Source organism: Halichoeres trimaculatus, unplaced genomic scaffold, assembly GCF_033239565.1.
Source record: "Halichoeres trimaculatus isolate MK-OKI-2021-1 unplaced genomic scaffold, fHalTri1.1 fHalTri1_scaffold_10, whole genome shotgun sequence".
NCBI classification, from domain to species: Eukaryota; Metazoa; Chordata; class Actinopteri; order Labriformes; family Labridae; genus Halichoeres; species Halichoeres trimaculatus.
The window spans coordinates 36,426,277-36,451,211 of NW_027437187.1; the positions used below are offsets into that span (position 1 = coordinate 36,426,277).

Here is a 24,935-nt window from a genome sequence, read left to right on the forward strand (position 1 = left end):
GGAGGTTGATCAAGCCATGAAAGTTGGTGCTACCAATTCCCACAGGTGTCCCAAGTTTTCCCGGACACAGCGTGGTACCAGACCCTCATGGTCAGCGTTACTGAACAGTATCGTTCTGCAGAAAGTCGTGTAACGCTCTAAAAATGAGCAGAAAAAGACGATTCCTGCAGAAAGAGAGACAGAGCATCAGAACATTTCTAGAAAGAGGTCTTTGCTCCAGAGAAATGAGGTCAAAGAAAGTCAAGAGGCTGGATCGTCAGGCCCCACCAACGGACTACTGAAGACCCAAAGATGGAGTTATGGACTAATGAACCAAAGTTTGAACTATTTGCTTCATCATCAAGATTTCTGTACGCTGTATGTGGAGCAGGATAAGGACAGGATAGTTCCTCAGTGAGGGACATCAGATGGGCCTGTTTTACTGGATCCAGGGTCCGGGACTTGTACAGAGTGATTGCCAGGACCACTTTAAGAAGAAAGAAGAAGTGAGTCAGCTTGGAAACACGGCATTGCCAGCACCAAAAGGACAAGATTGCAAATACGAGCGACTGCTCCTTGGCATCAGGAAGAGCCAGATGAAGTGGTTTGGGCATCTGGTGAGGATGCCTCCCCCAAGTCTCCCTGAGGAGGTGTTTCAGGCACATCCAGCCGAGAAGAGATCCTGGACAAGATGGAGAGATTATACCTCTTGTCTGACCTGGGAATGCCTCGGTATCCCCAGTGGTGGGTGTTACTAACGCCTTTAGTTTTTCCAACAACATATTCAAACTTTATAACGCCGTAACCCGTCACCGACAGTGAAATGAGGCGCGTTACTCTGTATCCGTCACATGTTGACACGTCTTTAACAAAGAGCTGATGCTAAAGTCAACTTTTCCGCAACAAAAATCCCACAGCTACCTGTGAGCGTCTGTGTAACCTCAGTCAGAGAGGATCTCACGTAGCGTCTTTGGATCAAACCAACTCCAGGGAGAGGGGTGGATGCTTTTCCAGGTTTTGTTTCTTTAAAATTAGGGTTTAATCGAGAGAAATTACAAGTCGGGAGTGGAGCCAGAGACAGGGTTTTAGAAGTAAACAGACACCACTTCAACGTCATGGATGGAAAAGGCAAAAACACACAAGAACATTATATCCCAGAGCAAAACCTTCTCAAGAACTGACTTCTTTACAAAATTTAAGGTTTTTCAAAAAAGTTACGCTATAATTACTTTCCCTGGTAACTTACTTTTTTGGAAAGTAACTGTTAGTAATTACATTTTCAAAGTAATTTGCCCAACACTGGGTGGAGCGGAAGTGGCTGGGGACAGGCATTGCTGCCACCGCAACCCAGACCTGGATAAGTGGTGGAAGATGATTGGACGTAAGAATAGAGATGTTCTCGTTCAGAGTGACTTCTGCAGACATCCCCTAGTGGACACTCCATGAACTGCACTTTTTTTTTTTAACTTCTCTTTATTGTTTTTTTTCCTTTGTTGCATACAAATACAGAAATAATTAAAAGATATAAATAATTGCATCTGCTCACACGTTCATGGTATGACATATAGGTATACACATATATACATGTATTTACATATATAGATACACCAGTACACTCATAACACAATTGTACATACACACACACATTAACTTCAAGAAAAAAATAAAATTAAATAATATTAAAAAATATATATACATATAGTGCAATAAAAATTAAAAAAAAGAATAAGAGAAAAATACAATTTTGATATTAATAATTTGACAAGGAGGATGCTACTTGGTTTTTTGATTTGGTTCGACTTATTTTTTCATGGGGTTGTTTTTGTTGTAATATTCTATAAACGGTTGCCATATTGAGTGAAACATGTTCATCTTTCCACTCAGAGTGAACTTGATTTTTTTCTAATTGTTAGTGTTTTATTACATCATTCATTAAAGCTCGATAAGCTGGAGGATTTTTATGTTTCCAGTTCAGCAGAATCACTCTTCTTGCTAGCAGCGTCACAAAACATAGCACATTTTTCTGGTCACTTGACAAAGTAAGTTCCACCACCGCAATAATTTGGGTCTGGTTTAATTTGTTTCTGGAAAATCTCAGACAAACTTTGAAATATTTTGATCCAGTAGGTAGCGATACATGGACAGGACCAGAACATATGTGCCAGCTCCCACATAGGCTTTATATTTTTAAGAAGGGGCTTTTCCGCCTCTACATTTTCAGTTCTGCAGGGTTGAAGGATGACACATGCATGTAATCACGACATGATAGCTCTATCTTGCCGTATCAGTATCTTGTGCTTCTCTGACTGGAGGTCATACGCTAAAAAAAGGAGGGAGATGAAGGAGAGCTGGAGGGAAGAAGTGGATCACTACAGCTGCCCTGAATCGTGGCAGCTTGACCTATTTTACGACTCAAACACAACTTTTGTCCCCTGAAGAAAAAAAGGAACAAGGCTGTGTTTCTGGCCAAGAGGAAAATCCTCTCACACATCATTAGCTCACTGTAAAGGTGGAGGCTTAGCGAGCGCTGATGTATCGGCGATCGGTGAGAAGACACAGCCGCTGTAAAATGACTTGACAAATTTTTCTAATGATAAAGCTTCAGATAGAAGCCTGAGGCCTCATGTGATCCTGTGTGTGGGATTTCTGGATTACTTTATCTCAGAGTGCTAAAGCTGACAGTAGCGTGACTAGCATCCGGAAGGGATTAGCCCATTAGCCCAAAGGTTAGCGTTAGCCGCGTACCCAGCCCACTCCTCTCTTTTTACAGGTGATCTCTATCACTCCACACTTTCCCGTATCATATGACGAGCATTAGACCGGTGTGCCTCCGAGGTCACGGTCGAGTTTGCGCTAATTGGAAAAAATGGTGAAAGTTTTTAATCTTCCTAGAGAGTAAGCTTTGATGGGAAGTCATTTGATTTTGGTATTATCCCCTCTGCTAATGCCAGACCTGCAGAGGGTTACTGCAAAGTTTGGGGTCAGGATTAATACAGTGTGTGTGAATTTGAAGTTTCCAGCTGCTGAGTCAGCTCGCAGGGTAATTTTCCAGACTTAACCAAACGAAAAAAGTCTTAGTAATCGAGCCAGAATCTCTAACAATGAGCTCCAAACTCTGCAGATCTTGATTTTTTCGTTTTTGCAGTAAGTTCACGGCTACATGCAACTGTTCCCTGAACGAATGCACCAACAAATCCTGTCCGCAACCTGTTGGCAGGTTGGTGCTGCTTCTGAATGTCTAAATTCAAAACTCCCAAGTCAGTAAATTACGGTGGCCAGTAGGTGTCAGCCGATTTGCAAAGGCAACGACACGAATGCAAATGCAAAAACACAATGGAACTGCAGCCAGATCAGAAGTTAAGAGGACAGTTTTCCTAACAGACAAAGATAATTGTGAAAGTAAATAAATGATTTTTTTTTTACCTTCAGCTATGATAATTATAGCTTTTTTGCTAACGTTATTGATCCCTGAAAATAAATATTAGATGACAAATTTTTCCAGGAAATAAAAAATATAAGTAGCTTACTATGAAGGATATCACAAGGTGAGACCCTTACAAAGCTTTATTTATCATAGATGAAGTAAAAAATAATAATAATAATAACTTTTTTTTTAACTTTCATTGTGGCTGGTCTTCCATTGTGTTGTAGCTTTTGTTGTGGTGTTTGCAATCATGTTGTGATTTTTGCATTTAAGTTTTTGCTCCCTTGTATTCATCTTGCGGCCTTTGCATTTTTGTTGTAGCTTTTGCTTGTGTTGTAGCTTTTGCATTCATGTTGTGGCTTTTGCAGTTGAGATTTTGCTCTTGCATTCATCTTGTGGCTTTTGCATTCATGTTGTCGCCTTTGCATTCACGTTGTGGCTTTTGCATTCATGTTGTGGCTTTTGCATTCATGTTGTGGCTTTTGCATTCATGTTGTGGCTTTTGCATTCATGTTGTGGCTTTTGCATTCACGTTGTGGCTTTTGCATTCACGTTGTGGCTTTTGCATTCACATTGTGGCTTTTGCATTCACGTTGTGGCTTTTGCATTCATGCTGTAGCTTTTGCAGTCAAGTTGTGGCTCTTGCATTCATGTTGTGACTTTTGCATATGTGTTGTTGCAGTTGTATTAATTTTTTTGCATCTTGCATTTGTGTTGCAGCTTTTGCATACCTTTTTCGCTCTTGCATTCATGTTGTACCTTTTGCATTCATGTTGTAGCTTTTGCATATATGTTGTGGCTCTTGAATTCACATTTTTGCTTGTTGCATTTTTTTTGTAGCTTTTTCATACCTTATATTTGCTTTTGCATTCATGTTGTGTCTTTTGCATTTGTGTAGTCGCTTTTGCATACCTGATTTTGCTCTTACATTCAAGTTGTGGTTTTTGCAAATTGTCTGACACCAATCGGCCACTGTCATAAATGCCAGTTCGACAAAAAGACTAGATATGAAAAAGTTCATCTTACCACAAAAACTTCTTTTTGCACCCTCTTCAGTCGCCCCCTGCTGGTCATTGGAAAGACAGCAGGACATTTCTGCTCAGACGTCACCTCCTTTCTGTAACTTCAGTTCTTTCTAATATCAATAATAATCTTACATTTTATCTGTTGGCGCCTTTCATGACACTAAAGGTCACCTTACATAACAAAAGCAAAGTTTCGTAAAAATAAAAACACAATCAGTTACAGTAAAACAACAAACAGCGGGAGTGAGGATGGTGTGAGTTCTGGACCATTTGGAGGGACTAGAGAGTTGTCAGTGGTTTTTGAGAAGTTGGGGGATTTTACCAAAGATGGTTCGGAGCCAACAAGGAGGACTTTTGTTTTGTTACTGCTGTTATTACTGTTACTGCTACTACTTAGAAAGTTGTTTGGTTTGGAGGAGAGGTGGAGCTGGGTGTCATCGGCGTAGCAGTGAAAGTGAATTCCCAATTTCTAAAAGATGTGACCGAGTGGAAGGAGGTGGATAATAAAAAGGAGAGGGCCCAGGACAGAGCCCTGGGGAACGCCAGTGATGAGTGGGGTGAACCACGACCTGAGATTCTTGATTTGAACAAACTAAGTGCGAGCAGAGAGGTATGATTTAAACCACCAACCCATAAAACCACGAGGAGGGAGTCTGTTAACGAGAGTGGAGTCAGAGATTGTGCTCAGGTCTTATCCCAGCAGCTGCCCGCCGTTCCCCTTTCCCGCCACATTCATCACAACAGACAAAACAAGATGGACGCCTGGAACAACAGAGGTGCTCTAATCTTGGCCCGAGCCACAGTCTCATTTCCCCTGCCAGCCACAAGCTGCTGGAAATGTCACAGATAACCACAATCGCTGTCACAATCAGTCTCAGCGCCGGTGGAGAGGATGTTCAGTCCCGTCTCTGAGATACCGGAGCTGAAAGGATCCTCTGAGACCAGGACGACCAGCACCCACGTGTTGGGTGAGTGTCAGAAATCTGCCAGAGAGGAACCGCGCAGGCTGCTGGGGTGGCACAGTTTGCCAGATGGTCTTCCTTTTACGACCCGGTGCGTTTGGACGGCGTTTGGACGGCGTTTGGAGCTGTTCGCAGCAGAAATGGGCACGAACTTCCCCTGGAAGAGGCCGGCTCCGGGCGACTTTGAAGTTTAATCAGCACAGTGCGCCACAAAAGAATATTAATGCCCTCTCCATCCGTCTCCATTCGTCTCCACAAAAGGCTTTTTTTCCTTTTTCCAAAGAATATCCCTACAGCGATCGCTCCCAGTGTGTGTGTGAGTGTGTGTGTGTGTGTGTGTGTGTGTGTGGGTGGGCGTGAAAGGGATCAGACCATTTTGGTTACCATGGTTATACGCGCTCTTTTGGCTTGGCTTGATTGTCAAGGGTGTCAAAAAGAGGAGGGGAGGAGGAGGGTGATTAAAATGATGGAATTTAAGCTTTTGAGGTATAAAAACACCATCTTTAGCATCAAATTATCATCAAAGAACTGCAAAAACTGAAATCTAACAAGTGTAATTGTTGTATTTATTCTTAGAATTTGTCTTAATACAATACAGTGTACCTTATTAATCCCAGAAAAGAAAATCTACAGTGTCTGGTAGGTGTCAGTCGATTTGCAAAAGCAACAACACAAACAATACCTTCAGCTATGATAAATGTAGCTTTGATGCTAACGTTACTGATTCATGAAGCTAAATGTAAGATGAGGATCTTGCATTTGTGTTGTGGCTTTTGCAAATCGTCTGACACTTGCAAGCCACCATATAATCCTGAGTCACAGAAGCAAAACAAAAAAGTGAAATCAAGAAACAAGTGCAAAAAATTTAAAATATATAAATAGAATAATAAAACAAATGTCAACTTGAAGAAAAGAGTTCACCAGAGACGACAGCTTGGCCACCATCCACTCACAGCAGGTGAAATCCTTTCTGGTGTTAGCTCTGTTAGCCATGTCTGTGAATAGCATGATGCTACTCTGCCCTCTGGTATTCCCTCTGTTGCTGGGTTAGCATGGCTAGCTCGTCCATCTTATTGGAGATAGATCTTACGTTCCCAATAATGATGGATGGAAGGACAGGTCCATGTCGTCACTTCTTAGCTCACACCTGAGAACCAGCACGTCGTCCTCACCTCATTCTCCTCAGCTCACAGGGAACATAAGGCGTAGCACCAGTAAGCATTGACATGCACGGCTGGCTTGTCCATCTTATTTAGGAATGGGAATCGAAAACCAATTCCAGTTGAGAATCGTTGACAGTTCCATCAAAGAATCAATATCATTAATCTTTTTGCTAATCAATTCCCTTATCGATTCCATTCAATTGACAGGGTTCAGAAGCGTCAGAATTGTGCCTTAATTTCAATTACACCAACTGCACAACCTTAAGTGAGATGAAACACCAGCAACTTGCAGAAGCAGTTATCTTTACTGGGATATATGTTTGGCATTGTTGCCACTGAAAATCAGACCATTTACCCACATGCCAAATTTGCTGGAATCGATAAGGAAATCGTTACAGAATTGGATGGATTAGCAGGATTGTTTACAGCATTGGAATTGATAAAATCTTATCACCCCTAATCTTATTGGAGATAGATCTTATGTTCCCAATAACGATGGATGGAAGGACAGGTCCAAGTCGTCACTTCTTAGCTCACACCTGAGAACCAGCACGTCGTCCTCACCTTCTTCTCCTCGGCCCACGGGGAACATAAGGCGTAGCACCAGTTAGCATTGACATGCTACAGGCTGCTAACAGCTGCAATCTCATATGCAAACAATGTAACCATAGTTACGTGTAGGATTTCCAGACACACAAAGGACCAAAAAAAACCAAAACAAAACAGAACAAAACACTGCAAACGCAACCAGTTTGGTGACCAACAAATGAGACAAAAAAAAGGACAGACTCCAAATACAAAGATGGCAAAAAAAAGAAGAAAAAACAAAAAAATTGACGCCTGGACTACTTAAAAAAAAAAAAATCTGCCAATAGGGTATGAAAAATGTAACTTTGCAAACAATTGAGATTTCATTTGTGTATTGTGGTATCTTGAAACTGGATATTTTTCTTGACTTCTCTGCTTTTCTCTCTGTTGCTGAGTTAGCATGGCTAGCTTGTCCATCTTATTGGAGATAGATCTTACGTTCCCAATAATAATGGATAGAAGGACAGGTTGATGTCATCACTTCTTAGGTCACAGAGAACACCCGTCCTTGCACCAGTTAGCATTCACATCTTACAGGCTGCCTACAGCTGAAATCTCATGTGTAAACAATGTAACCATTATTACATGTGGGATCTCCAGACACACACAAGAGTAAAAAAACATTAAAAAAAATAAATAAAACAATAAAAAAAGACCCTGCAAATGGTATTCTCTCTCTTGCTGGATTAGCGTGGCTAGCTCGTCCATCTTATTGGAGATAGATCTTACGTTCCCTATAATGATGGATGGGAGGACAGGTCGATGTCATCACTTTTTAGCTCACAGAGAACACCCGTCCTAGCACCAGTTAGCATCCACATCTTACAGGCTGCTAAAAGCTGAGATCTCATTGATATTTAATATCTCATATCTAAAGAGAAAAATGAGGTCTGAATTGCTGTAACAAGTAAAAATAATCTGCCAATGGAACAAGAGAAAAGTTTCTTGTATTAAGACATTCTTCTAGTTTCAAGCAATTTTTTATTATTTTGCCGGCAGATTAAGTTTACTTGTAACAAGCAATTCAGACCTCATTTTTGTCTTTACATAACTTGAAACAACATTTTCTGGACTGATGAGTTGAATGTGGCTCATATCAAATACAACAAGACAATTTTACTTTAAATAAGACAAAAACACTTGATAAGATTTCAGTTTTTGCAGATTACTGACACCTTCACCAGTCCGCCTTTAATCATGAGAAAACTTCACTCCCTCAGTGTTTGTGTGGAGATAATGTCACAGCTCTGTGTGTGTGTGTGACCTTTCCAAGCCGCGCACGTTATCTTCAACGACACACAATCTCTCATTCTCTCCTTGATGGAGCTGAGGACTGAGGTTACAGAGGAGCAGATTTCTGCTTATCGCTGATCGCAGCCTGTCTGGCTTTGTTCAGACCAAGGCTGAGAGCGTGTCGTCAGAAACAGAGGGATCCAGGCCTGACAGGTTTGAGTCCCACCCCCCAAACATCACAAAAGGACAGCGCTTCATTACAGTGTCTCCTTCCATTCAGCGTACGGACCACCGTGTGAGAGTTTTCAGCGTGTGTGAATCAGTCAAACCGAGCGTGTGACTCAGCCCTGAACCACACAGCCAGTCCTGTACGGCAGCGTGTCACAGTCCAGCCTCTGAGTCAGGCCTCTCACCGAGTATTAACTCGTCTAACAGAGGCGGGAGAGGCCCAGCGTCTAATTAGCAAGATAATTGGACAAAGGGGCTCACGCAGGCAGGGAGGCTCAACCAGAAGAGGCCTGAGACCCTGCTGCAGAGAGCTGCTCAACTTTTTTAACACAGATGAGGTCATGGAAACACGTGAGCAGCATCCTCCGTAATATTCATCAGAAACTTAGAGAGGAAGACCACAGGAGCTTTCTGAACACAGCACGATGTGAAAACACAACACCTTTTTTTTGTAACGCCGTCAAGATCAAACCATGAACATTAAGACATCTACACAGCTGAAGTCACACAAGTATCAGGATTTTTTGTTTTACGATTTTTATTTATTTATTTTTCATTAATTTCTTTATTCAAATTTAAACCTTTTATTTTAGTCTTTTGTTTATAACAGAGGATTGGCGCCACTTAAAAAAACAATACAATTTTATTAAATTAATCCTATAAATTTATGACTTTATTCTCTTAAATTTATGACTCTTTTCTTGTGAATTTATTAGATTAATCTTGTGAATTACCTTTTCTTCTGCCTTTCTTTAACATGACCCTAATCCTCCATAGTATTTGTTTAAAACAAAAAAAAAAAAACTGGGTCAGAAAAGAGTTACTGCTTCTCTCCAGCAGAGGGCAAAACGTTTTATTTGTCTATCTTTTTCTTTTTATTTATTTATTTATTTTAATTCAATTATTTTCATTTATTTATTTATTTCTTATTATTATTATTATTGTTTTTGTTTTTTTTGTTTTTTTTCTGGGGGGGGGGGGGGTAATGGCTCCTGATATAGTCCTTCGACATCATTATCATCAACATCATCATTTAATTCATTCACACAGTCTGGTGTTATTTTATAATTCTATTAATCAATTTTTCTTTATTTATTTTTATTTTTTTATTTAAATTTAAACCCTTTATTTTAGTCTTTGTTTATAACAGAGGATTGGGGCCACTTAAGAAAAAATTAATAATGATTTATGAAAGTAGTCTTACAAATGTATGACTTTGTTTTTGTAAATTTAAAGCTCTTTTCTTGTGAATTAATGAAATTAATCTGGTAAAAAAAAAAAAAAAACGTTTCGTCCTTCTTATTTAACCTCTGTAGTATTTGTTTATAAACTGGGTCAGAAAAAAAGTTACCGCTTCTCTCCAGCAGGGAGATGTTTTTTTTTTTTTTTTTTTTTTTTTTTTTTGGGGGGGGGGGGGGGGGGGGGGGGGGGTGTCATCATCTTCAATTTATTTACACAGTCTTCTGGTGTTATAAAAGAAAAGTAAGAATCTCAAAAATCAGAAATATCAATGATGCCATGCTGAAATGTGCTATATAAATAAACTTGCCTTGCCTAATCGACATGTGACGTATTTTGAATCTGGGGAATAAAGAGATTTAAATTGTAAAGTTGGCTGCATACAATTTAAAAACCAAATAAATTAACTTTCAAAATTTAAATCCAGTCTCAAATCACGCTCTCCAAATTCAACAAAATTACTCAAACTCCTTTTCCAGCAGCTTGAATCTCAGCCCATATGGGACCAGGTTTGATCAGAGAGATTTTCAGTGAGTCACAGGCGAATGTCTGACAAATGCTTCAGTAAAAAGTGTTTGAGGTCTAACTTGGACACAGTCTGTCCCAGTGTTCTCCACATTAAGGGGGATATAATGTGCTGTAATGTGACATGTGGAGTGACTGAATGCTAACAGCTGGTCTGATTGTCTTACAGGTGATGTACTTCAGCTCCCTGTTCCCCTACGTGGTGCTGTTCTGCTTCCTGGTGCGCTCTCTGCTCCTGGAGGGCTCCATGGACGGGATCAGGCACATGTTTACACCCAAGGTGAGGCAGCTTTCAGGTCGCGCCGCTGTTTCCTGCAGGTAGAAAGGTGTGTCTGACTCTATAACAGTTTTACAGTTTGGAGTGTGTGCATTTTAAGACACTCAGAGAAACATCCAGAGGTTTTCTGCTGCCACACTTTAACTGAATTCTCAGACAGTCAGAAAAAAAAAAAAAAGGTGAACTGACTCTGAACTCAAAATTAAATCCGCGCCCTGATTGGCCGGCTCCTCGGCAGTAACCAGCCAATGACACTTCAGGCTGCGGAATCGTGTCGCCATGGAAACTGCAGGAGTTACTGAGGCTTTATGTAACCGAGCAGGCGAGAAGACGTTCACTCACAGCTCGCTCTGACCGTCTGTCTGGATCATGTGTCTGCTCAGCCTCGGCGGTTGACATTTTAAGGCTTCAAAAGACGCGCTGCCACCATCTTCTCCCTCTGTGCCTGCAAACATCAAAGTCCTGCTGCGCGTGTGTTCGGCTCTTTGTAACAGAAAACCGTCACAGAGACGCTGTCAGGACGCCAGCTGTCAGACGGAGAGAACACAGACGAATGTTAGTTTACATCCAGCACAGACAGAGTTAAAAGAAGTTTAACAGACTGTCTGATTAATAAAGGATGATTTAAAGTAAAGAGGTTATGAAGAGGATAATTTATGGTTAGCACATGGTTAGAGCAGGGGTCTGCAACTTTACTGTCATAGGAGCCATTTTACCTCAGATCTATGGAGGTCAAAAACTGCCCAAATTTAAAATAAATAAAAGTGTATATAAAAACAAAAATAGAGAAATATATACATATTTAAATACATAAATAAATAAATAGAAATATTTTAAAAATTAAGATTTACTAAAAAGATAAATAATAATATATAATTAATAAATATAAGTAAAAATAAATACAGAAATATATACAAAAACAAATGTAAAAATATCACTATATATATTAGTAAATATGGAAATAAGAGCACTTCGCTCTCAATTTTTTTTACTTTTAGATTTATATATTCATTTTAGGCAGACAATGCCAGCATAAAATACAAGAGGAAATGTTATTCAAATGAGAGGGTGGTCTTAAGTGTGTATGTCTCACCTAGGTCAAAAAAATTAACCAGCTACAAAATCAACTTTATCTTTATAAAAAACACGAAAATTCCAAACAAGTAAGTAAATGATTGTATGTGATGTCTTAGTTTTTTTTTTTTAATCATTCGCAAAAATTTCAGAAAATAAAATTTCAAATATTTCCAAAAATTTAAAAAGATTTTTTTAAAAGTTAATTAATTTTAAAATTATTTTTTTAATGTGATGTATTAGTGTTTTTTTTATTTTAAATCATTAGCAAAAGTCACAGAAAATAAAATTTCAAATATTTCCAAAAATTTAAAAAGATTTAAAAACAATTAATTTTTAAATATTTTTTTAATTTCAGATTTGTCACAAAAAAATTCAAAACAATTTTAAATGTAAAAACTGCAAACCTTTCTAAAAATTGTGATGTAAACAAATTGCAAAAAAAAATCAAATTAATTCAAAATCTAATAAATAAAAAATGTTTTAAAAATAAATTAATTTGCAAACTTTTTCAAAATGTCAAAAACTTGCAAAAAAATATTTAAAAAATTGAAATAAAAAATAATGATAATCCACAGAAATTTCAACAATTTTGAATTTCTTTAAATTTGCTGGATGGAGCTGTGACAGCAGCTGGGAATTACGAACAGGACAGGAAGACCATGAAATATTAGCAGCTGTTTCCTGTGTGACTGAACTAACCCTGATCTCTCTGTGTCCTCTTTCAGCTGGAGATCATGTTGGAGCCAAAGGTTTGGCGAGAAGCCGCCACACAGGTCTTCTTCGCCCTCGGCCTGGGCTTCGGCGGCGTCATCGCCTTCTCCAGCTACAACAAACGGGACAACAACTGCCACTTCGACGCCGTCTTGGTGTCTTTTATCAACTTCTTCACCTCCGTGCTGGCCACCCTGGTGGTGTTCGCTGTCCTGGGCTTCAAGGCCAACATAATGATCACCAAGTGTGTCTCTATGTGAGTACCAGTTTCCTCCGTCTGTGGGTGGTGTTAGTTTCCAGCAAAGCTCTGAAGGTTCAGATGTGAAAGACGCTCACGGTGACGGGGTGATGTTTTTTTTTTAGAGGGTGAAATTTTTCTGAAGTGTTGACACTTTGGCTCAAACTGTGGCTGTTGCAGGGAAACTGTTGTTTGTCTATTTTTATGTCTGTGGGTAAACCTTTGTTCTCCATGTGTGACGAGCCTGTCACTGCATTTCTTCATTTCTGAAAACTGTTGCTATGTTCACTAACTGTCCCGCTTTTTGTCTCTCTGTAGAAACACAGATAAAATTGTGACGTTGTTGGGAAACGGCATCGAGGAGAGCCTGATCCCCAAACACATCAACCTCTCCGTGCCCAGCCAGGTCAGCAACGAGGACTACGCTGAGATGTTCCAGGTCATCAAGATGGTGAAGGAGGACAAGTTCCCCGACCTGGGTCTGAACTCCTGCAGCATCGAGGACGAGCTCAATAAGGTAGTCACGGAAACACGAGACGATTCCTTAGAGACAAGACGATACGAGCAGGAGTCTGCAACCTTTACTTCGATAGGAGCCATTTTTCCTCAGCTCACCTGGATTAAAGTCATTCAGGAGACACAAAATCTACTTTATCTCCACAATAAAGACAAAATGTGGATAAAATTATAAACAGACTAAAAATCTAGTGAATTATGAAACATTTTTTTTTTTGTGTTTATAAAGTTGTAAAGGCTTGTCTTAATTTTTTATTTTTAATAAATTTGAAAATATTTTTTAAAAAGGAGAAAAATTCAGTAGTGTCATAAATTTCATAATTTGCAAAACTTAAGAAAATTTCAATAAGTTGCAAATATTCCAAAAAGTTTGACATTTCAGAAATTGAAGACATTAAATAAAAAAAGAAATGGAAAAACTATGCAAAAATTATAAAAGCTCCCAAAATATTGATGTTTCAAAATTTGCAAAATGCTCATGAATTTGATAAAAAAAAAAAAACCCTTAACAAAATCAAAATTTCATAAATTTGCAAAAAACATTTTTTCAAATTATGGAATTCAAACAATTTGTGAAATTTTTAGGAATTGAAAACAGTTTTAATAAATCTGCAAAATTTAAGAAAATTTCAAGTAGTTGCAAATATTCCAAAAGTTTTGAAATTTCTGAAATTTGAAAAGAAAAATCATAAAAGAAATTGGAAAAACTGTACAAAAAATTGCAAAAAAATCCCCAAATATTGAAATATCAATAATTTGCAAAATGCTCATGAATTTGCAAAAAAAAAAAAAACTTAAAAAATTGTTTTTTCAAACGTTTCCTAAATTTTAAGAAGGTTGTTATAATTTCAAAAATGTGCATTTTCTTTCAAAAAATTGGAATTTAAACAATTTGTAAAACCTTTCAGGAACTATAAACATTTTATAAATTGTGAAATATAAGTAAGTAAGTTGCAAAATTCGAAAAGTTTTGAAATATCAGAAATTATAAAAAGATTAAAAAAAGAAATGGAAAAAGTGCAGAAATTTGCAAAAATTCCCATAATACTGAAGTTTCATAAAAAAGCACAATGCTCATGAATTTCCAAAAAAAAAAAAATTGAAAAAATCATAGTTTCAAAAATTTCCTACATTTTCAAAAGGTTGTTTTAATTTCAAAAAATTGCAAAAATCATTTTTCAAAATAATGGAATTCAAACAATTTGTAAAACTTTTCAGGTATTAAAAAAAACTATAATTTGCAAAATTTAAGTCCCAAAAATTCCAAAAGTTTTGAAATATCAGAAATTATAAAAAGATTAAAAAAAGAAATGGAAAAAGTGCAGAAATTTGCAAAAATTCCCATAATACTGAAGTTTCATAAAAAAGCACAATGCTCATGAATTTCCAAAAAAAAAAAAATTGAAAAAATCATAGTTTCAAAAATTTCCTACATTTTCAAAAGGTTGTTTTAATTTCAAAAAATTGCAAAAATCATTTTTCAAAATAATGGAATTCAAACAATTTGTAAAACTTTTCAGGTATTAAAAAAAACTATAATTTGCAAAATTTAAGTCCCAAAAATTCCAAAAGTTTTGAAATTTCAGAAATAAAAAAAAAATAAATAAAACAAAATTTTTTGCCAAAAATCCCAAATATACAAGTTTAAAAAATTGGCAAAATGCTCGTGAATTAGCAAAAAAAACTTTTGAAAATAGTTATTTAAAAAATTTCCTTAATTTTACAAAAGTTGTTTTATTTTCAAAAATATGCCTTTTTTTACATAGTTGTATTCAAACAATTTGTAAAACTTTGCAAAAATCCTCAAAAAAACATCATTTTATTATAAATTTGCAAAAACATAAAAAAAAATTGAAATGTAAAAAATACACAAAAATTTTTCACAAATTTCAAAATTACAAAAAATAATTAAAAAAGTTTACATTTTCAATAATTTCTTACATTTTAAAGAAAAATTTGAAAATGATAACATATAATGGTTATATTGCTTAACTCATTTTTTTTTTATCTGTATTTTTTTCCAGATTTGTCTTTTGTAGATTTAGTTTTCTTATCAGGGCTGTAAAACTTGAGCTTAGCCAGAGAGTTGCGGACCCTTGTTTATGAGAATGCTGCTGGAGGCAGAGTGAAGCTAATTCCTTCAGATTCTTATCTTCTCATCCCAGCCGTCCTGTCTCTGCAGAAGTAGTCATGATGTCTTTAATGAAGAGGGGAAATAACTAACTCATAATTTGCTCTTTCTTTTCAATGTTTTTGCAAATGCTAAACACTTAGCATTTGTTTGTTTCTAACCCGCCCTCTCTCTGTAACAGGCGGTGCAGGGCACAGGTCTGGCTTTCATTGCCTTCACAGAGGCCATGACCCACTTCCCCGCCTCGCCGTTCTGGTCCGTCATGTTCTTCCTCATGCTGGTTAACCTCGGCCTGGGCAGCATGTTCGGCACCATCGAGGGCATCCTCACGCCGCTGATCGACACGTTTAAAGTCCGCAAGGAGTTTCTGACAGGTGGGGAGTCCTCTTTTTATCACTAACTAGGAACAGGTATCATGAAGGTATCATGTAAAGAAGTGGACACGTAGAGATCATCCTCTGGTTGCTCACACACGGAGCCAGTGTTGGTAACACGTCTTGCAAAATTGGGCGGATTGTCTTAGGAAACAGGAAAGTGTCCATAAGCTCTGCAGCTGATCTCATCATGGACTGTGTCTATCACTGCTCATTAACCGTCTCCTCTCCTGCAGTGGGATGCTGCGTGTTGGCCTTCTCCATTGGCCTCCTCTTTGTTCAGCGCTCAGGGAACTACTTCGTGGCCATGTTCGACGACTACTCGGCCACTTTGCCGCTGCTCATCGTGGTCGTGCTGGAGAACGTGGCCGTAGCCTGGATCTACGGGATCGATAAGTGAGTGAAACATGATCTCACTCGTTATTTAGAGCATTAAAACGAAGTTTAAGGTCAGGATTTGACTCTCAAAAAATGGCAGGTTTATGGGTTTTTAGAAACAAATAAGAACACCACAGCATCATCAGCATATTGATTGATTTTTTTAAAGGTAACTCATTATTTTTGGCATTAAAACAAAATTTAAGAATGTGTAAACTGCTTTCCTGTTTTGTAAACATGGATTTAAAGTTTAGGTAGCCTCAACTATTAAACTGTTGAATGGTGAAACCCAAAAATCATGACAGGTATCTAATAATTCACCTTCCTATAAGTTTTGACAGTGAACTGATGAAACAAGTTGTTTGCGATGAAATATCATCTTGAGGTAAATTTAAGAGATCTCATTTCTAAACTTGATGATATGGGTTTTGTTGTATTGAGTAAGTTTATGTAGAGTAGACAGTCACCTTGGTCTGACATCGGTGTAGCTGTTATTAGCTATAGCTGTCGCTATAGGGATGTTAGCTAGATCGCTATAACAAGCAATTCAAAATGAAACCAACAGTTCTAGATAAGGCTAATATTAACATGGGGGAGCAAATAATTGTATAGGTGATAAAAAAAAAAGTCCATATCATGGGATATTTGAACATGCAAAACCAAAGGTTAAGGGATGGAATCGGGATAGGCCCAAACTCTTGACACTGTAAAAAAACTGAGATCTTATCAAGTGTTTTTGTCTTATTTCAAGTAGAAAATATATTTTTAGACTTATTATGAGCCACATTCACCTGACCAGTCCAGAAAAATGTCTTGTTTCAACTTTTCTGTGTCTGTTGGGATAAATAACCTCACTTCCGTGTTTTGTGGTGTTTGCATTTGTACTGTCGCTTTTTGCATTCGTGTTGTGGCGTTGGTGTCTGGTGTTAGCTTTGTTAGCCATGTCTGTGAATAGCATGATGCTACTCTGCCCTCTGGTATTCCCTCTGTTGCTGGGTTAGCACAGCTAGCTCGTCCATCTTATTGGAGATAGATCTTACGTTCACAATAACGATGTATGAAAGGACAGGTCAATGTCGTCACTTCTTAGCTCACACCAACCCGTTGTCCTCACCTCCTTCTCCTCAGCTTACGGGGAACATAAGGCTTAGCACCAGTTAGCATCCACATGCTACAGGCTGCTAACAGCTAATTTCACATGTAAACAATGCAGCCATGGTTACATATAGGACCTCCAGACAAACACTAGCGCTAAAAAAGTAAAAAAAATAAAATAAAAAAAAATGAAACACTACAAACGTAACCAGGTTGGTGTTCTTGACCAATATATTAGACATAAAAAAGTCACGCAGACTCCAAATACAAAAATGGACAACTTAAGTGTCATTTTTGCATTGTGATATCTTGAATCTTGTGACATTTTTCTGGACTTGTCAGGTATTAAGACTAATAAGACGATTTTGACCAAAACTTGTCACATTTAAGCCTTTTAATCAGTTCAGCCTTTACACTGGAAAAACTGAAATCTTATCAAGTGTTTTTGTCTTATTTTCAATAGAAAATGTCTTTCTAGACTTAATATGAGCCACATTCACCTGACCAGTCCAGAAACATGACTTGTTTCCAGTTATTTAAAGACTAAAATAAGATCTGAACTGCTCGAAGCAAGTAAAAACAAAGTTATCATATCAAGTAAACCACAACATCATCGGCATATTGGTCAAAGTTTTGAGTAATGACTTACTTTGCAGATGAGTTTAACCTTTGAGGCAGTTAGGGTAATTTTTAAAGTGTGTGTTTTATCAGTGTAAATCTGTGTGAAAGCTTGAGTCAAATTATTGGAAAACTATGTTTTTAATTTTGCAAATGAAGTGAAACCATAAAAGTCTGGGCGTTTCCTCCTGAAGTCCACTGATTGAGTAATCATTAAAGCTGTATTTACTCAGTGACATCATGGACATGAAGGTGGTATAAAAATGGCACAAAGGCCGTCAGGGTTTAAAGAATTATGAAACAATTGTGAATACTCCACCACCAACATGTGATCTCACCTCTCGCTGTGTCTCCCCCTCTGTTGTCCCCCCAGGTTCTTTGAAGACCTGAAGGACATGCTGGGCTTCACTCCGTACCGTTTCTACTACTACATGTGGAAGTACATCACGCCCATCCTGCTGCTGGTCCTCCTGGGCTCCAGCTTCGTCCAGCTCATCATGACGCCCCCCAGCTACAGTGCCTGGATCCAGGAAGAGGTGGGTGACTCGCTCTTTGCCTCGTGTCTCTCCTGGGGCTGGAGTTCAAATGGGGGGTGGAGGTTTTCCCGCTGGAGTGAGCACAAAGTGAATTAAAGGGTTCAAAGCGCCACACTTTGACGAATATTCACAAACAATAGGTTGAGGCTGTTTGAGATCCTCTCTGAGAACGAGGAGAGCTGCTCCTGCTGGAAGATTCAGAGCCAGATGGGACAAAATGTGCCAGCATGTGCTCCGTAATTTGTCTAGCAAGTGTAACACTTCCCAGCTCTCCAAAAGAAATGATTAAATTAACCTGCAGATGAGCTCGTCTGTAATCTGCAGCGTGGATTTCAGACATGCCGTTTCAGGAGGGCTGCAAAAGTGATTCTTTTAACATCAAAACATCTTAAATTTATTAAAAAAACCTCCCCTCCACTGAGGTAAACAGATAACTGTAGACCTCAAAAATAAAATTATCGCCCCCCCTCATGCTGGTTTCACCTCCACTGTCAAGGTTTCACTCCTTTCTGAGCCTCTTAAAGATATCAAACTTAAGGTGATGTCATATTTCCCTTGCTCAGTCACATGACCAGCTGCACGGAACTCTCAATCAGTAAGTGACATCATCACCAGCTGCCGCCCTCTGAGGAATGAAACTGACTGAAGTTTTAGAAACAGCTCCTTATAGATGCCACAATTTTGACTACATCTCTCCAAAAATAAGATATTTTTGTAGTTAATTTTGTCAGGAATCCACCTATGTCATCTTTAAAACTGTGAGACTTTTAATGTTTTGTCTAGGGGCCCAAATGCGGCAGCTTGTGTAGAGCTGGATCCTCCTCTCCCATTCATTCTAATAGGGGGAGCTGAAAGAGCTTCTTTAGGGTTCACCAACTTCGAGGGCTTGTTAATCAAAAAATGTTTAAGAAACAACAAATTCCTGCATAAATTTTGTAAAGCAGAGTCCACTCTGTAATCTGAGTGAATTTGAAGCTGATACCATTTATGGCCTAGGAGAAGATAACTTTTGTAAAAGGCCAAAAATGTGGCCAAAATTTATTTTGAATGGCAAAGTGGGGACTTCCTGTTCAAGATCGGTCCAAGGTGTCCGCACAGAATTTGTGCATCTCAGTGAGACGAACATTTTGATGTTGGTTTGACCTCTCTATGAAATTCTTACTGGCTATTAGAGCTGTTTTAGTGTGTCCAGGTGGCGCTAGAGAGCACGTTTTGGTATGTTTGGGATAAACAAAACAATTTAGAGCGTAAAGACTGGACAGAATAATAAAAAAAGAAACAGAGCAAGGTTATATATTTAACACTTCTAATTATAACCTTTGTATATGTAGTCAAGTGCAGTTTAATTTTCAGTGTGGGACTGTGAAACCAGCTTCTACTCCCCTTTTGTAAGCTAGCCAACAAATAATGAATCAGAGTTTTAAGATCTGTTTTCATTCATTTGCTTCCTGTAGTCCACATCCCAGAATAACAACACCAATTTTATCCAAAGGGGGCGCCAGAATCAACACGGCATAGAGGCCCAAATGCTGCAGCTTGTGTGGAGCTGGATCCTCCTCTCCCATTCATTCTAATAGGGGAAGCTGAAGCTCTTTGGGGTACACCGACTTTGAGGGCTTGTTATTCGAGAACCGTTCAAGAAACAACAATTTCCTACACAAATTTTGTAAAGCAGGGCCCACTCTGTCATCTGAGCGAATTTGAAGCCGATACCATGCATGGCCTAGGAGAAGATCATTTTTGTAGAAGGGCCAAAAAGGTGGCTTAATTTCCCTTTGAAAGGCAAATCCTGTTTGAGAAAGGTCCTTGTGCATCTCAGTGAGACAAACATTTTGACGTTGGTTTGGTCTCTCTATGACTAATCTACTGCCCATCAGAGCGGTTTGAGTGTGCCAAGGTGGCGCTAGGGAGCACATTATGGTATATTGAGGGGTAAATTTTGGTATTGTATCAAATTTTTTGCCGAAACTGAGGTGTGTGCTGATATTATTGATTTTTGACGGCGAGGACTCCAATAACGGCAGCAATGCCCCAGTAACAATGCTCTGTTGGGGCGTTAGCCTGGCTCATGCTTAGCGCTAGCCCAGGTTTTTCACCATTATTGCAAAAGTCCCATTTTAATTGCTAATGTCTGGACATGCATACCAGCCCAAGATATTTTCAGTTTAACATCAAGAACATAATTCCTACACAGAAGTAGGACGAGGTGTCCTGTGACTTTACCTCCTTACGTTTCATGACTCAGGCTTTCATTCACCAACGCACTGATCACAAGACGTGATCTGAACACGCTGCAGGGCCTAAATTCCTCAGAGTCTTCATGATCATCACACGTCTGACTCTCTGACCTCTGCTTTCTCTCCTCCAGGCCAAAGAGAAGAGCCTGAGCTTCCCTCCATGGGGCATCGTGGTCTGCATCTCCCTGGTGGTGATGGCCGTCATGCCCGTGCCCGTGGTCTTCGGCCTGCGCTACTTCAACATCATCGACGAGAACACTAGCGGCCTTTCCACCGTCTCCTACAAGAAGGGCCGCATCATCAAGGAGAGCGCACGGCCCGAGGAGGACGACGACGCCAGCCTGATCCAAGGCAAGTCGCCCAGCGAGGCGCCCTCGCCCATGCCCGGGAACAGCATCTACCGCAAGCAGAGCAACGGAGGCGGTCCTGATGCTGACACCGCGCCGAACGGCCGCTACGGCATCGGTTACCTGATGGCCGACATGCCGGACATGCCTGAGTCGGACTTATAGACTGACTGAGAAGCCCCGCCTGGCCGTCCCGGCTGGCCCTCCCCTCCTCCACCCCTCTGCGTGCGTTTAGTTGGCTGTTACATCGATGTATATTTCACTCGTACTGTATATTCTCTGTAGATATCGTAGCTGCTCTTACTCGTCATCTCTGAACCTTAGCTGACAGTCGACAGATAAAAAAGAAGAAAGTGTGGGAATCCTCATCCTCATCCTCATCCTCGTCCTGCTTGGCTGTGTCCCAAACCCTCCTCCACCTCCTTCGCCCTCCAGCCTCCGCCCGCTCCTCTCTGCAGGTTAGAAAAGGTGTCAGCAATAAAGGTGAACAAACCCACAGGGAGGAGAGCAAACTGGAGGGTAAGGGAGACGGGAGGCGAGGATTGGAGCCGTACCTGTGTCTGTGGGCCGTGTAACTCATGCCAGTCTGTCGTCCTGCTGTAAAAACGTGTGTTCATTCTGACTAACCGACCTGCTGGCCAACAAGTACTAAGATATTAGCAGTGTAGCCGCTGTGGATAGCGTAAGGATGCAAACAGAACGTAGACGGCCTTTGGAAGCACTCCCATGATTGTCTGCAGAATAAAGTGTGCCTAAGTAGTTTATATTTGTTTATAGAATACATGACAGACGCTGTATATTTAAGGTATTCTGTAAATACAATATAAATATTATAAATATATTTATCTTGATAGTTTGGATATCAGAACACCATGTTTTTAAGGTTCAGAGGTACTGCAAATCCTTAACTCTCGTGTCTTTGTTTTTTACTAATGTGCTGTCGATGTTTGTGAGGACCGAGTCCTCCCTGTACATATTTTTTTCCATGAAATGGCTTCAGATGCAATGTCTTTTTTCCCGTCAAGATTAAAGATCCAGAACCTGAAAATCTGCTTTTTCATTTGAGTCACTTCTGTCGTCTTTTTGGGCTTTTTCCCCCGTTTTAAGAAACAGGGACAAAAACAAACAACAACAAACATGAACTTTCACAGATAAGCTAAAAGTCACTCTGAGGATTGTCTTAATGATCTTAAAAAAGTCTCTAAAGCACCGACAGATTCCTAAATGCTACTTCTTAGCTTTCTGATCAGGACAAGCCAGACCAGGTAGATTTACAGCACTTTGAAATCTCCATGACAACACCACGCCGGCTGATGAAGTTTAGTAGAGAGAAGAGTGATCTGTGTTTTTCTCTGCTGAAAACAATTTCTGTGATTAATTTTGTAGTGATGGTGGACACTGGAGCCTAACTGTCAGACAGAAAAAGGACAGAAGAGCAGAAGAAAGAGAAACAGGAGAGAGATAGAGCACAAGCTAAAAGCCAAAACAGGGGCTATAGGCTAAAACACAAGCTCAAATCTAAAACACAAGCTTAGAACTAAAACATGAGCTAAAGGCTAAAACACAGGCTAAACGCTGAAACACAAGCTAAAAACTTAATCACCGGCCAAATGCTAAGACAAGCTAAAGGCTGAAACATAAGCTAAAGGCTAAATAACTGGCTAAATGCTTAAATATGAGCTAAAATTCAAGCTAAAGGCTAAAACATGAATTTAAGGCTAAAACAGAAGCTTAAGGCTAAAACACAGGCTAAAGACTTAAACACTGGCCAAATGCTAAAACAGGCTAAAGGCTTAAACATGCCTGAAGCTACAACACAAGCTAAAGGCTAAAACATGCTAAAGGCAGAAATGTAGGCTAAAGGCCACAACACATGCAAAAGGTTGAAACATGCTAAAAGCTGATACACAAGCTAAAGGCTAAAACATGCTAAAGGCTGAAACAAGATCTAAAGGCTATAACATGGGCTAAAGGTTCAGCTACAAGCAAAAGGCTAAAACATGAATAAAAGGCTAAAACAGAAGCTAAAGGCTAAAACACAGTCTAAAGACTTAAGCACTGGCCAAATGCTTAAACAGGTTTAAGGCTTAAACATGCTAAAAGCTACAACACAAGCTAAAGGCTAAAACATGCTAAAGGCTAAAACATGATAAAGGCTGAAACACAAGCTAAAGGCTAAAACATGGTCTAAAATACGAGCTTAAGGCATAAACATGAGCTAAAGGTTCAGATACAAGCTAAAGACTTTGACATACATTTAAGGCTAAAACACAAGCTAAATGCTAAACCCCAGGTTAAGGTGTTTGTGCTAATGTTGTCTCCAACCCACAGTCAGCAGTTATTCTGCAGTGGTCTGTTCAAACTTGAAAGTCTATCAATAAAATGAAGAGCCAGGTTACGTTAGCTCTGCTTGGTGAGGTTGGAGTTGGTAGATGAGCTCTGGTAGGACAGAACCAGGATTCACTAACGTCACACAGAGCACCGGGCTGTGAGGAGAGAGAAATATAGCAGCTGCTAAACTACGCTACAAACTGACAAAGTTAGCTTGTTGTCAGGTTTTGAAGTGTAGCTCTACCTAACTGTTGATAAATACCTTACCTCGAGGAGCTGGATCTGGGAAAAATAATTGTTCAGAGTCACGTCTTCACCACAGTGTGCGTGAGAGTCCGGACGAAAAGGTGGCGCTGCAGTCGGATTAAAACAGATCCTCCTTACAGCACGTTTTAAAAAGAAGCATCAGGAAATATAAAATAATTGAAACGTTACGGGTTTAACTAACTCTTTCATTTGAGTGATTTTACTTCACTTTCTTTTGTACACAATTCATTTACAGAAAAATAACATTTGGTGAAACACGAGACATAAAACCTGTGACCGAATCAGGCAGCGTCTGAGACGTCCTGTGTCAGTCGTGGAGTGATGTGCGCCAAACACAAATAAGAATAAATAATCAAATATACAATTACAGAGCTTTTTCTTTGGCTTTCATTCCAGTTTGTTTGTTTTCTTCCCCCGTCTGTCCCTTTAAGAAACAAAGATTGTCTTCATTTAGTGAGTCTGCATCACCTCCACGGTGAGAATCAGTCTGACTGATGTGTCGTGGTTCGCTTTTCGTACTTGCTCAGTGCAGAGGTGAAGTTCTTATGGCTGACAGGAAATGAGGTAAAACGTTTCCTTCAATCCACCGGAGAGTTGATCCCTTTTCCATGAATGCTCTGTGAATGTAAACATGAACAGAGGTTAAATCAAAATATAAAGGCAAGAAAACAAAGAATGTTTGGTGTGTTTTTCTGTGTTGAAGACCCTGAGTTGACTAAACCAAGCTAAGGATGGTCCAAACTTATGACCCCTACTGCAGCCAGCCACGAGGGGGAGCAGTTTTAGTGAAGACCTCACTTTGAGCCGAACAAGATGGCATCCATTTTTTTACAGTCTTTTACAGTTTTTATTAAGTATAATAAGATCATAGCTTAAAGATACTGACAGAGATGGAGGAGAAACACTTAATTGAATAACTGAATCTTATTTGCTTATTGTTGTGGCAGATGCTGGGCGGATGTTGTGGAAGATACTGGGCGGATGTTGCAGCACATCCAAGGCGGATGTTGTGGCAGAAACTGGGCGGATGTTGCAGCACATCCTAGGCGGATGTTGTGGCAGAAACTGGGCGGATGTTGTGGCAGATACTGGGCGGATGTTGTGGCAGATACTGGGCGGATGTTGCAGCACATCCTAGGCGGATGTTGTGGCAGAAACTGGGCGGATGTTGCAGCACATCCTAGGCGGATGTTGTGGCAGATACTGGGCGGATGTTGCAGCACATCCTAGGCAGATGTTGAGGCAGATACTGGGCGGATGTTGTGGCAGAAACTGGGCAGATGTTGTGGCAGAAACTGGGCGGATGTTGTGGCAGAAACTGGGCGGATGTTGTGGCAGATACTGGGCGGATGTTGTGGCAGAAGCTGGACGGATGTTGTAGCGTTAGCTGTACCAGTGGCAGGGTATCTTAAGCTTGCCTGTAACTCCAATTTCTG

General features: G+C 39.5%; 2 protein-coding genes across 2 annotated transcripts in view; one reads left to right on the forward strand and one right to left on the reverse strand.

Moving 5' to 3' along the window:
- Window positions 1-21,939, forward strand: part of slc6a15 (solute carrier family 6 member 15) — a 34,303-nt gene extending 12,364 nt beyond the window's left edge. The window contains exons 6-12 of the mRNA XM_074677264.1: window positions 10,536-10,646; window positions 12,446-12,687; window positions 12,988-13,186; window positions 15,498-15,690; window positions 15,927-16,086; window positions 18,155-18,317; window positions 20,686-21,939. Of these exons, the coding sequence (XP_074533365.1) occupies window positions 10,536-10,646; window positions 12,446-12,687; window positions 12,988-13,186; window positions 15,498-15,690; window positions 15,927-16,086; window positions 18,155-18,317; window positions 20,686-21,066 (1,449 nt within the window). The 3' untranslated portion in view covers window positions 21,067-21,939. The remainder of the gene's footprint in view (window positions 1-10,535; window positions 10,647-12,445; window positions 12,688-12,987; window positions 13,187-15,497; window positions 15,691-15,926; window positions 16,087-18,154; window positions 18,318-20,685) is intronic.
- A 1,775-nt stretch (window positions 21,940-23,714) lies between these two features.
- The window catches only part of lrrk2 (leucine-rich repeat kinase 2), a 46,772-nt gene continuing 45,551 nt past the window's right edge, over window positions 23,715-24,935 (reverse strand). Inside the window, exon 52 of the mRNA XM_074677531.1 lies at window positions 23,715-24,116. The gene's annotated coding sequence lies outside the window, so the exon portion shown is untranslated. The remainder of the gene's footprint in view (window positions 24,117-24,935) is intronic.